Source organism: Ammospiza nelsoni, chromosome 2, assembly GCF_027579445.1.
Source record: "Ammospiza nelsoni isolate bAmmNel1 chromosome 2, bAmmNel1.pri, whole genome shotgun sequence".
NCBI classification, from domain to species: Eukaryota; Metazoa; Chordata; class Aves; order Passeriformes; family Passerellidae; genus Ammospiza; species Ammospiza nelsoni.
This window is the reverse complement of record NC_080634.1, coordinates 59,330,758-59,344,824: the sequence shown is the minus strand read 5'-3', so window position 1 is coordinate 59,344,824 and position 14,067 is coordinate 59,330,758. Positions and strand designations below refer to the sequence as shown.

The window sequence follows — 14,067 nt, the reverse complement described above, 5'->3', positions numbered from 1 at the left end:
ACATCCCTTTGCTCTCAGCCTTACAGTTTGGGCAGGGTATATGTGTATGGAGGTGGTAATTCTGAGGTACTGGAAGCTTTCCAACAGGATAAGCACTGCTTTTTCCAGATATTCTGCTAACATCAATTTGTGGATGGATGTAACTTCTTATCATCTCCATTGCAGGGCATGGCTGTCAAAGACACTTCCTGGACCACTGTTCATATAGATTTGTTTGTTCTGTTCAGAAAGATAGGGGAGGGAAAATTCTGATATTTCTCCATTAAAAGGGCTGGAATAGTTAATGTCAGAAATAGTTTGTAGACAGCATTTCAAAAAAGAGATTGAAATGCTGGATAAGGGGAAGCACTGTGAAGACAGCCAAAAGAAAGCAAAAAAGCTTAATGGAAGAGGTTATTCAAGGTGACCTGCCATCACTGCTCCTGAATGTGAAAGTAGCAGGTTAATAAAAAGCTCTTTTTCATGTATTGAAACATAGCAACAGACTGAATTTCAGCTTGTTGGGGACAATGGTGACTTCCCCTCCCACTCAGCCTTTGGGTTCACTGCTTCAAAAAGACCACCTACAAATATGAGTCCCATTAGAGTACAATACCAGGGTCTGACTGGAGCAAAGACATTTCCATTGAAATATATCTATATGCATGTATATATTGCCCACTCTGCAGATGTTTAGCCCCCGCCCTAAAATCTACCAAAGAAGGCCAGGTGAGGGATTTCTTGGAGGCAGAGGTAAATTTAATTTCCAAAGAAGTCCAATGACACAGCCAAATACCACTTGCTATACAGTACCACTGTGTAGGTATGGAAAAGTCTTCCCAAGGAATCTTCCCAGAAATTTTTACCTAAAAAAAGGCTAAACCAGAAAATATTGCCAAATCTCCAGCATTCCCTATGAACATCAGCTAGCTAGCAGCATGAGAGATTTGAGTAATAGTTTGAGCCAAAGACAGCTACAGAGTGTCCCACAAGGGACAGCAAACATCGCAACATCCGTGGCTCAAAAATACCTTCAGGTGACTCATTATGAAGTTTCCATATTGCAAGGGTGATGGAAAAATATCATGCCTGCATGCTGAACAAAATTGTTCTGGAGACCTTTAACTCAGCCTAAGACAAAATTGCAAATGCCACAGATACTTTTTCTTTTCTGCGTGGTTTATGTAATATGCACTGTGAACCCTTCTTTTATACTAGAAGTACCTTGGTCATATATGATGACTTTTAGAAAGCATTAAAAAGTTGTCATCTGTCTCAGAGACAGGGAGACACAAATTAAATTCCACTGGACTAGAGGGACAAAGAAAAGCAGGAAACTGAAGCTAATGCTGGAGTAGCGCTCCCCACTCCTGTAATAGATGTTACCATGGTAAAACAGACAAAGAGAAAAGACACCACACTGTATCACAAAAGATGTGAAGAGATCAAATACATTTCAGTTTTATTTCAAACTTTATTTCTTTCTTTCATGTTATGTATTTTTCTAAGAACCTATTTAAAAGATACTGTCTACAATGCACATTTTTCTTCTTGAGTGTCTGCTATTGAGTACAAAGTAAAATAATTTCACAAAACTTCCACAAGAACAAACAGAAAACAAACAAACAAACAAAACCCCAGCAACATTTCTCCTTCTCTTCCCAAAAATCCCCTCTTTACCTGCTTTTTAAGATTGCCTCTGAAATTTTTTCTTTTTTTTTCTGGGTAAAGAGCAGCAAGTAAACACAGATATTTCTGCAGTTTCTGCAGTCACTTTGTCTTCTTTTCCAGAGACCATGAAGACTGGGATAATTACATTCTCCATGAGGCAAAACAATTTATGAAAAAAAAATTATACATATTCTTATTAAAAATTAAATAGGACTTTCATAATCAGCTGTTTCAAATATGTATGCATGAATAATGACAGCTAGAAACCAGTCTCTGCAGATTGCTCATGAAGACGGTGTGCAGCTGAAGTCAGGGTAAGAAAAGAATCACGAATCACAATAAAGAGCAGTTTCTTGGAGCTTTTACGAAGTCATTTGGCCTAGGCCAGATAAAAGTGAATATTTCTGCAATACCCTGTAACAAGAGGGAGAAAAAAGAATGAAAATTTATCTTTTACAACAAAAACAAAATTCAAAGTCAACTTCTCAAGGATTAATTCCACTGGAAAATAGTGTTCCCTTTCTTCCAACATGTTTTAGCTTTTAATTATGCAAAGCCTTCATGAAGGGATTTCTATCTTTTTGTAAATTTAATTCACAAAATGTTCTAATTATCTGCAGACATATTAGTAACTCTTTGAACAACATATTGACATAGCAGGCTGAAATGTGCTTTGAAAACAACAGAAAAACAAGGCTTAAAAATACACCCATCCATATTTCTTGTACAGTTCACATGTAAATACGTTATTGGTATTATACCAATAACAAAGGATTCAATGTGTTGAAGTCCTTCAGCTGTCCACAGCTTACAAAACATAGTAGAACTGTGGACTGCAAAAGATAGCCATTTCTGCCCCTCCAAGGAATTGCCTTTATCTACACATTGCCATTTCCTGAGTGAATTTGAGTAAATTTTTAATAAAAATTTTACTTCTCAAAAAACTGAAAAGACAACACATGGGAAGCCAACAATATAATTTAGATACTGTCTTCAGAATAAAGCCCCGCTGTAAAAGGACTAACATAACTGTTGGAGTAGCAAATGATGAAGAAAGTCTCAAATCTAGATTTGTGGGGGAAGGGTTGGAAGCAACAGACTTTTAAAAGTTTGATTATTTTAAATTCCTTTTCATAAAATGCAAGGTCTCAGAAAAACACCAAAAAAAACCGAGTTATGTCAAACCCAACTGCTAAGGAACAAATAATCTTTGTCAGTTCCCGAACTTGCTTCAAAAGTTTCCAACCCTGTAAGTAAAGGCTCTGCAGACATAGTTGTATCTGAATTGAGGATTAGAGTAGGGAACCCCTTTCAGAAAGGAACACAGATGCAGTGAGTCCTAAGAAAAGGACATTTTAAAGCAGAGGGCCTGATTTCTCTGATTCAGTAGTGGTGTTTCACTGACAGCGTCCACTGATATGCAGTTTCCCTTTTTGTTCATGAACAATGGTTGGAAGAACACAGCCCACAACAGTATCCCTTTCACTTAAGAACACTGAAAGTTTACTAAGTCACCTCCTGCACTCCCAGCCACATTCAGCTTTATCTAGGCAGAGTCTATGATGCAGAGAACATGGCTGTAGTGAAGTTTTAGCCTAAATATCAAGGCACTCCCAGAAGATGCCTTCAATGCCATCATCAGCTTTTCTTACCTGCAATTCTTCACAAAAATCATGTTTCAGATTAGATATGTGCCATTGCAGGACTCCCTAACACAGAGTTGGAATGCATTTCTTTTAAGATCCCTTCTCATATTGTTTCAAAATTAAACTACAAAAATTGTCATAATGAAATGTCAAATTCAAAACTAAATTATTACTGACATTGGTTCTAAAAAAACCAAATTATTCTTACCTTGCTCCTCCTTTATTCCAAGTAGTTTGACTCTTGGATAAAAATAAAAAATGCATTAGTACAGTACAATGTACAATGTGCAATACAATTGCATATTCATGCAAGGAATTATGGTTATCTAGTTGTGTGGTGCTTTCTTGATTATTTGAAGTCATTTTGAAACTCCACTTAAAATGACAAGCAAACTCTTCTCCAAGATTCCAGTCCTAGAACAAAACATCTTTGATTTGACTTCTAAATAAATAGCAGGATGTATTGACTCAAGAGATAAACATATCTTGCTTCTGCTAGGAGAAAAAAAAATAAATCTAGAAGTATTTCAAATATCTTCAGATTCTTAACCTCACACAATTTGAAAGAGTGAGAAGCTTCTTCTGTTCCTGCCCAGACTGCCACTATTCTCATGTAGGATTCTCAAAGCAAAGAATGACTGAGCTCAAGATCAAGGCAGGGGAAACACATCTGCATATGATGTCTGACAGCCTTGCCAGAGCTAAGTCACTAAACTGAGCTATAGCCTGCCTGGACCTACTCATCTGAGGTCCCTTTATTGATGCTGATACTTCTGCTAAGTAGTTTCTATATTTTCTGCCAGGAAAGACAGGTATGTTACTTTCAGTAAAAAGAAAAAACCCAACAAACAAGAAAACAACCATTTTTAGGTAGCAAACTAATAACCTTTTCAACTCAGATTGTACATAGACTAACCAAGTTAAAGCTAAGTTAGCAAATCACATTATTCATTTAAACAAATGTAACCATTGTGGATTGCATTCTGGAACCTTCTTATACAAATATTCTTTTCTCAATATTCCCATGTTAAGTAAAAGCCTTTTCTTCGTTCTGGGAAAGCAGCATTTTTAGTGCAACTTGATCCTTCTGAAAGTATATTGAAGACAGATTGTTTAGAAAAACCTGTGACATGCATGCTGGCCTTGTGACTTCAGGGGCCTTTGAGCTGGGGCTCCTTTTGCTGTGCAACAGTAAACTTCATGACTTTTTCCCTCTTCAACTGGTCACAAACAGCATAAATCAAGTGCTGGCTGAGACTCCAAAGAAACTTTCCCATGGGTCATGCTGCAAGAACTAAACAAAGTGCAAACCCACAAACCATGTTTATTCAAAATAGTTTTATCCGTAAATCATATTTCCTCAAAACAAATTTATCCAGCATCTTATTCAGTTCCTGTTCTGCACATGGGAAAGGAAGAGAATGGGGTTTCCTGTCCCACTACACCTGTGTATTCAGGGCATAGTTGCTTTGCACAGCAAATATCTAGTATTATGCATCCACTGAAAGAGCGGAGTCAGCGCTCGAGGGAGCATTTCTCATTCTTATGCATCACACTGGATATAATGGAGACATGAGACAGGAGGATGTAGTATGTCACCTTGCCTTCTAGATTCTGGGTTTGCTATGGCTCAGAGAGTTTCAGCAAGACAACTAGTATTTAATTGAAGAAGAACAGACCTACAAATTTCATACGTTCACACTGTGACCTCTCCCCATTTACAGAATAAACAAAAGGGTACTTGACAGTGACCCATTTTCATGCAAAAAATTAACAAGGTCTCTGTTACAGGCTTGCCATGCATTAGCTTTTGGTCTCTGCAAATCCCTGCATACTTGGATATGGGCAAATCCCATGAGGCATTGAATAACAAAATGTCCAACTGTTTAAAAGTTATTCTTTCGTAACAACAAAAGTGCTTTACTGATCATTTGTGCCAAAACAGTGAACAAATACTGCCTCAGTTCTAAGTCCCAGATGAATCATGATTAAATTAGGAAGAAATTCTTTACTGTGAGGGTGGTGAAATACTGCAGCAGGTTGCCCAGAGAAGCTGTGGATGCCCCATCCCTGGAAATGCTGAAGGCCAAGTTTTCTGGAGCTCTGAGCAACACGATCTCATGGAAGGTGTCCTTGCCCATAGCAGGCAGGTTGGAACTAGATGATTTTTAAAGTCCCTTCCAACCCAAACCATTCTATGATTCCATTATATGATCTTATTTATTAAACTTGGATTTTGAAAGGACAATGGTAATTTTCTTATTCTCCTATCTTGAAAGGTTTATCTTTATGCCAAAGGCAGTGCAAAGGGCATTAAAACTTTCTTGATAGCATACAGCAAGACTCGGGGCTTTCTCAAGGGTGCAGTAGCTCACAGATAGAAGTGGAACTTCATTATGTTGTTTCCCCATTAAAAATGGAAACTACAAAGCCACCCAGAGAGTGCCCTGGCATTTATAATCAAAAAGGCAGGAGAAATTACAGTCATGAAGATCCTTCTTGATAGAACAGCTTATAAATATTCCTAATAAAACACAAAATGTCTGGAGGGGATTTGAATTAATGAAAACTCATTTCCTATTGCTTAGGGGACAATTGGACAATGTAACTGCTCTCCTGCCCTCTTCCCAGACATACACAATGTATTCAGCCTCCTCCCCTTTTCTTCATGTCATTTGTGATATCATGTCCCTTTCTGAATCCCCTAGCCCTCAGGACATCAGGGCAGAGCTGCAGCTGCTCTTGAGCTGTGCCCACGCTGATCTGCCAGAGAGCTGCAGTCAAACAATGCAGAGAATGCACCACCCCTCAGAGTGGGCACTATTTTAGGCTGTCTCCTATGCTAGTCACTGCTTTTCACAAAACACACAGAAATTTAATTATCTCTGAGACTTATAATCCCTTTCAAATTTGGCTAAGATTGGCCAGCAGCTGGGAAATCTTATTACATGCACACAGACAGCGTGATCGTACAAACTTCATTTCTTTAGGAAACCAGACTAATAGAACCAACAGTGAAAAATAGAGTAGATACGTCAACAATAGAGCACAACATTCAGTTTCTGTTAAGTGTGAAGCTGTTGTGACTGTAAAGAGTTCAAACAGGGAAAAAAAATACAAGAGGGAAAGAGAACAAATATTTCCCCTTTGGTGCCATTGCACAGATGGAAGAGGCTCAAAAATTACCTTCATGTCTTTACTTTGGGAACTTTTTTACCTTCTCTTAATCTTAGTATATAGTCGGACCTGTTTCAGTTAGCTTCCTTGTAATGTAAAATGCCTGGCTGCAGACTACATGACTTGTAAGCCCTGCCTGGAGTTCAGCTCTTTTTTTTTTAAATCCCAAAGGAAAGGAGAAAAATCTCGGTATAATCAAAGACACTAAGATTGCTGCCTCCAGCCTATCTTTTGAGAGATTATTTTTTTTTCTTGTACTTGTTACCAAGACCCATTTTTTAATTCCTATCCATTATGACATATTCTTTCATATTTTAATATTTTCCTTCTCAGTTTAGTCTTCAAATCTCACGTTATAACATAAAGGAAAAATAGATCTAGCATTACCCAGCAGAAGGCATGCTCTTTGGGAGTCACACAGAATCACACACACACAGAAGTTCAAGGCTGGAAGAGACCTATAAGATCATCAAGTCCAGCCGATGTTCTAACTGTTCAACTAGATCATGGCAGCAAGTGCCACATCCAGTCTTTTTTTGAATTCTTCAAGGGATGATGACTCCACCACCTCACTGGGTAAATGATTCCAGTATCTGACCACTCTTTCTGTGAAATATTTCCTTCTCAATTCTAACTTACATCTCGCTTGACGCAGCTTGAGACTGTGTCCTCTTGTTCTATCTGTTGTCGCCTGGAGAAAGAGACCGACCCCCAGCTCACTACAGCCACCCTTCAGGAAGTTGTAGAGAGTGATGAGGTCGCCCCTGAGTCTCCTTTTCTCCAGGCTGAACAACCCCAGCTCCCTCAGTCGTTCTTCATATGGCTTGTGTTCCAAGCCCCTCACCAGCCTCGTTGCCCTCCTCTGGACACGCTCAAGTAACTCAACGTCCCTCCTAAAGTGAGGGGCCCAGAACTGGATACAATACTCCAAGTGAGGCCTCACCAGTGCCGAGTACAGGGGAAGAATGACCTCTCTGCTCCTGCTGGCCACTCCATTTCTGATACTGGCCAGGATGGCATTGGCCCTCTTGGCCACCTGGGCACACTGCTGGCTCATGTTCAGCCGACTGTCAACCAGCACCCCCAGGTCCCTTTCCACCTGAGCACTGTCCAGCCATTCCGTCCCCAGCTTATATCGGTACAGGGGGTTATTGTGGCCGAAGTGCAGGACTCGGCACTTGGACTTATTGAAGTTCATCCCGTTTGATTCTGCCCATGCGTCTAACCGTTCCAAATCTCTCTGGAGAGCCCTACACCCCTCTAGCAGATCTACACTCTTTCCCAATTTAGTGTCATCAGCAAATTTACTAATAAAAGACTCTAAGCCCTCATCCATGTCGTCAATAAAAATATTGAACAGAACTGGCCCCAACACAGACCCCTGAGGGACACCACTGGTGACTGGTTCACCACCACCCTCTGGGCCCGGCCATCCAGCCAGTTCTGAACCCAGCAAAGGGTATTCCTATCCAGACCACGGCCGGCGAGTTTGTCTAGGAGTATGCTATGGGAAACAGTGTTGAAGGCCTTGCTGAAATCCAGAAAAACAACATCTACAGCCTTCCCTGCGTCCATTAGCCGGGTTACTTGGTCATAAAAGGTGATCAGGTTAGTCAGACATGATCTACCCCTCCTAAATCCGTGCTGGCTGGGTCTGATACCCTGGCCGTCCTGCAAATTTTGCATGATGGCGCGTAATATAAACTGTTCCATTATTTTGCCAGGTATAGAGGTCAGGCTGACTGGTCTATAATTGCCAGGATCTTCCTTTGCACCCTTTTTGTGAATGGGTATCACATTGGCCAGCTTCCAGTCATCCGGAACCTCACCAGTAAGCCATGACTGTTGGTAAATGATGGAGAGTGGCTTTGCAATCTCATTTGCCAGCTCTCTCATTACCCTGGGGTGGATCCCGTCTGGTCCCATAGATTTATGAATATCCAAACATTTCAATAGTTCTATAACAGCCTCCTCTTGGATAATGTGGGGACCATTCTGCTCCCTAAAACCATCAACCAGCCCAGACGGACAGGAGTCTTGAGGGCAAGTCATCTTCCCATTAAAAACCAAGGCAAAATAGGCATTAAACACTTCTGCCTTCTCCTCGTCTGCAAATACTAACTTCCCACCTTTTTCCAGTAAAGAACAAAGGCTGGTCCTACCTTTCTTCCTACCATTAATATATTTATAAAACATTTTTTATTATCCTTAACAGTAGTCGCCATCCTGAGTTCAAACTGAGCTTTGGCCTCCCTAATTTTTTTCCTGCATACTCTAGCAGCCCTCTTGAATACTTCCTTGGAGACCTGACCCTTCTTCCAACTCTGATACGTCCTCTTTTTATTCTTAAGTTCCTCCAAGATCTCCTTTCTCAGCCAGGCTGGACGTTTGCCCCGTAGACTGATCTTTCGGGATACAGGAATGGTTTGTTCCTGAGCCCTCAAGATCTCTGCCTTGAAGTAAGCCCACCCTTCCTGAACTCCTTTATTTTTAAGGGCTGCTTCCCAAGGGACGCTCTGAATTAATCTCTTAAACAGGCCAAAGTCCACCCTCCGGAAGTCCAGTGTACGAGTTTTACTGGTGTTCTTCCTAATTTCACCAAGTATTGAAAACTCTATTATTTCATGGTCACTCTGCCCCAAACGACCTCCAACCATCACATCTCCCACCATTAAGTGGGAGTCATTAAGTAAATAACAGAGTAGGACATTTATCACTTCCATACACAGGGTTTTATTGCATTTGTATTGATGCATTAATTCAATTTACATATTAAAAAACCCCTCACATAGTCATCTGTTGTTAAAACTGTGCCTAGGCTGAGCACACTCATTTGTGCTCAATGATACAGACTGTGAAAGAGGGTGTGTGCATCTGACTAAAGGCAAAGCCCTGCCACCTCTGCAGACAATGGCAAGGTTTCCAGGGGTGAAGGCAGGTGCTCTGATGGAGATGCTTGAGAAAGATGTTGGGGATCTTGGCTGTGTCACACATTTTCCTTGGAGTTTATCAGGAAACAGTAAACTAATGGGGATAAAAAACACAAAGTGCCCTCGTTGCCTTTGTTAACCAGACACCCTCTATCAGACTTTATCTTTTGCACTTTCCCTGTATCAGGTAGCTGTGTCCTGCCTGCAGTCTCTAATTCTGCTATCTGCAGACACGCTGTCCTTCAGGAGGTGGCTCAGGCCTGCCATACACTGTGCTCTCTTACTCACACCCTTTAACTAGCCAGGACATCTGTAACTTGGCTTCCATCAGCTTCTGCACTGCCTGATGTGCTTGGTGTTTCAGATCAGTAAAGCTGCTGATGTCTGCCCACAGACCTGATGGGAGCTTGAGCTGGCATGTCCTGTCTCCTCTCACCAAGACCAAGAACCAGTGCAAGGCTCCTGAGCCCAGGGCTTGCCCAAGGCTTGTAGTGATGAAGACACCCTTTTCCCACTCTAGTACATGGAAAATCCAGTGGCAAGAATATCTGCTTTTTAACCATGCCTTGACTTTGGAGATGCTTGAACTGAACTATTTCTGGTATTCACTGGCTAACATACACATCCTGACCAACTAATCCAATTCAAGCTGTTATATTTTATCAACTAAACACCTTCCTCTACACTGTCACACACACTAAATTCTCTTAGACTCTCATCATTTTGCTTCTCAGTCTTCCTAACTCTTCAATTCCCATACTAGGGTCCTTTCATCAATAGAATTTCAGCCTAATGAAAAATTCCATGATGGGGAATACATATATTTACTTTTTTTTTATACTGAAAATTCTAAACAACAATTACATTCATGTCTCATTAGGACAGTTGAAAAAAATGAATGGATATTTAATAGTATGCAGCTTTTCTTCAAAAATCCTTACAAATACTGACTTTAAATGAAATGTAGTTGAGCCTTCTTTGTCATAATTTTATATAGGTAAAAAATGAATAGCTGTACCTGGAAAGATATAGGTAGACAGATAGATACAGATATAGAGAGGGGATTTTTTCCCTCCAACTTCAATACCATATTAAAATATTTATAGCATATCTGAGCATCTTTAATTTAAAGACTTTAAAAAATCCCTAATGATTTCACTACCCTTGTTCTGAACTTAAGGAAGTACCTTGGATGTGGCTCCTTGCAGTGAGTACCTCACACACAAGGCCACTGAGTTCTGCTGCAAGAGCAGCTGCTCCTCTCTCCTTCCATTTGAAAAGCTTATATTTTAGACAGAATTTCTTCTTGAAAGGTATTCAAGAATTTCTCCTTGAAAGGTACTAAGGACAGCCAGCCGGGGCTGTAAGTTCTGTCAGGCAGACTAAAGACAGACACACAATAGTGTCTGGAGAAAAATTCAATATTTGAACAATCTCATTGCTTCTCCATTCTGTACCAAAAAACTTACCAAGGTGCCATTATTGAGGTAGTCCATTATATCCAGGGTGGTAGATGTTATTAGGCTGTGTTCTGTTCTGGAGTCGGTCCAGGAAAGCATTATTTACCCTTGAAGTACAATAAAAAATGAATAATGATGGAAGGCAGCTGAGAAGTTCACAAACTACTGATATTAAACATTCTGTGAGTGGCTCTCCCTTCCCATCTGTTCAGTGCCCATCTTCCTGTGTTTTTCAAGCAGCATAACCATGGATGGGCATGAGATCAGGTGGACTTAATTTTCAATTCACCAGATGCACCCTTATCCTGGGATCAGCCTGTTGGGAGTAAGAGGCATACCTTGGCTGCTGTTCATAATGCACCAAAATTCTCCATAGAAAGATGACCTGTGTACCCCCACCCACCTTTTTAGGGAGGTTACATATTTTGACAAGTCACCTTAGGTAATCTTTCAGCTTTCAGTGCTCAAGGAAAGTTTCTAGAAGTACTGATTTCGTAATAAAAAAATGGAAGAACACACTTAAGCTTGTTACTAAGAGAGACAATTTATGCAGCTGACAACTTTCTCTTCCATCCAGCTGTGAAATTCTAGCATTTTCTTGCACTACTCTACCAATCTAGAAAGCATGGACAAATACACAGTTTTCCTCAATCTGTTTTAAATATTTTCACATTGGGACTGTTCAGCATGCAGAGGGGAAGCCTGTGGGGTGACCTTACAGCAGCCTTTCAGTATTTAAAGTGGGCTACAAGAGAGATGGAGGGGGACTTTTTACAAGGGCATGTGATAAAGGGCAAGGGAGAATGGCTTTAGACTGAAAGGGGGTAGACTTAGATTGGATATTAGGAAGAAATTCTTCACTATGAGGGTGCTGAGGCACTGGCACAGGTTGCCCAGAGAAGCTGTGCATGCCCCATCCCTGGCAGTGCTCCAGGCCAGGCTGGATGGGGCTCTGAGCAGCCTGGTGGAATGGAAGGTGTCCCCGCCTATGGCAGGGGGGTTTGGAGCTAGATGACCTTTAAGGTCCCTTCCAACCCAAATCATTCTGTGATTCTCTGGAAAACTGTGTCTTTTTCTCCTTGATTACTGCTTAGGACTGACACACACTTAGACATGGCTGTTGTTTTAATGTTCTACAATGGTGTTGGTAAGAATGAGATAAAAAGGAAAATACTGGGTTATTTCTCTCTATGCTTATGAGATGGACTGAATCAAAAATCCTTCATTAACTTCTATGGGTAATTATTTCAATCTCTGCTAGAGAAAAAAAAGAAATGAAAGCAGTCTGAAGAGTGGTTGTCTACAGAAGTAGGCATTTTTTAAAATATTACATAATGATTTAAAAAAAAGAAACAAACATTGTTTTTACTTTTGAGCCTAAGCATTGTTTCTTTTTACCAGCAGAACCCAAAGCTGAGAATAAAGCTGTGCTTCAGGATAATGAAAAGTCCTTTTAAGTGACAGAAGTGGAAGATGAGAAGTGTGGAGCACAGAGAGGTCACAGCGGCGGGGCAGAGCCTGGGGCACAAAGAAATGCAGCTGCAGAAGCCTTGCTGCACTGCAGGTTCCATCTGAATCAATACCAAGACCCAGGTTTAGCTCTGCCTGCTAACCTCAGAGACAGTTCGCCACAAGATGCAGCATGGACAAAGTAGACCGTTCTAAAAGAAATAAAAATATAGATATAAAAATATATAGATATCTAGGTTCATATACAGATACACAGATAAAGTGTGTATCCTCCATAAAACTATTAATTGCTTCTACTCTATGCTGTGTACTATGCTGATAGGACAAAAAAAGTGAGAAAGGCACCCTGGGTCATTCTGCATGCAGTGAACAGCTGTAATAATGGATATTAGTGGCTCATAGTGGAAAGCAAAGCTAAACCAGAGATGAGGTCAGGGATCCTCATTGCAATAGTCTTCTGAAACATGAGTGCCTGTATTTTGAGACCCTTTCCGCGTGGAAATTCAATTCCAGTGTATTTTGCATTTTTTTTGCATCTTACCTCCTCTGTTCATTTTTTAGTGTTCTTGTCCTGGTTTCCTCTTCCTGCTTTTGTTTAAATTCCAATAATTCAGCCTGGCAATGATAAAAATGAAAAACAAACAAATAAATAAATAAATAAACTAACTAACTTTTAATTAACTTATGCTGCAAACCTTATTAATTCTACATGATGTTAACCTCAGTTACAGTCAGAACTTCTCTCAGCTGCATTTTCCTTATGCAACAGCACTATGTTAAAAACTGAGCTGGTTTTTCTGTTCAGCATGTGGATAGTTTTTTGTTTGTGCCTTGAAAAGTGGGAAGTTACAGGATTCAGACATTTAGAATCCTACATTTAAAGGAGTATGCCAGACACCAGTCTGCTTCCCCATGTCCCAAAACACAGATTTGAATTTCCCAGTGGGTCAAAGGGGGATGAAAGCCAAAGTGAGGAGCAGACACAGCTGTCATGCCCACAGAGGAAGAAGGAGCCATGTCCTTCACCTCCTGCCTCTGCAGAGTGCAAGCAGAAGATGAGATCTGGGCTATGTGATGTGGTGTGTCACCTCCAGCTCCCTGGGGCTCCCTTCAGGGTGAGGAGGGAAAATGGAGCTTGTTGAAAATGGTGTGCTGGGAACATACACAAGCCCCCAGCATTGCAGCCTTATGTGGCATTAAGGTGTATAAACAGTGTCAAAGGGAATTCGTTTTGGAGGAGAGTTTGCTCATGCAATTTTAGCCAAAACTGTTAAGGAAACACAACTGGCATGACTGTGGTCTGTATGTGTGCTTGTTTGTCCAGCTCCTTCTGCCTGCAACGCACCCAAGAGATTACACATCTTTGTGCAAAGGAGATTTGGGCTTGCAGGGCAAGGGGAAGGCATAGGAACAGACCCATCCTTCATATTTTCCATAGCAACTGCACAGCAGTAGGAATAGAAACTAAAATAAAATGATGTACTTAGATAAAAGCTTCAATAACTGAATGGAACCACATGACTGGGTTTTTTTTAAAAATCAATTTAAGTGGAACATTAAGTAAAAACTATGCAATAAATGTATGAAGAAAATCAATAACTGAGAATGTGTTGTGTATCAATATTTGTCTAGCCCTAAAAGAAGAAACAGGATTAAGAAATAAAAAAGCCAACCTCAATTTTCACTATTTTAAATAACTATTCAACCTGAAAATTAAAACTCAGTATCTGACTT

At 40.4% G+C, this 14,067-nt stretch overlaps 1 protein-coding gene across 2 annotated transcripts in view; it reads right to left on the bottom strand.

The window, feature by feature from the left end:
• Nucleotides 1–1,416: 1,416 nt before the first annotated feature.
• The window catches only part of EPSTI1 (epithelial stromal interaction 1), a 52,255-nt gene continuing 39,604 nt past the window's right edge, over nt 1,417–14,067 (bottom strand). Inside the window, exons 9-12 of one of the 2 annotated variants that reach the window (XM_059465854.1) lie at nt 12,875–12,948; nt 10,873–10,970; nt 3,505–3,536; nt 1,417–2,064 (exon numbers count right to left, since the gene is read on the bottom strand). In XM_059465854.1, the coding sequence (XP_059321837.1) occupies nt 10,883–10,970; nt 12,875–12,948 (162 nt within the window). In that variant the 3' untranslated portion in view covers nt 1,417–2,064; nt 3,505–3,536; nt 10,873–10,882. Of the gene's footprint in view, nt 2,065–3,504; nt 3,537–3,575; nt 4,591–10,872; nt 10,971–12,874; nt 12,949–14,067 lie in introns of those variants that run through there. The other variant, XM_059465855.1, reaches the window with a different exon arrangement.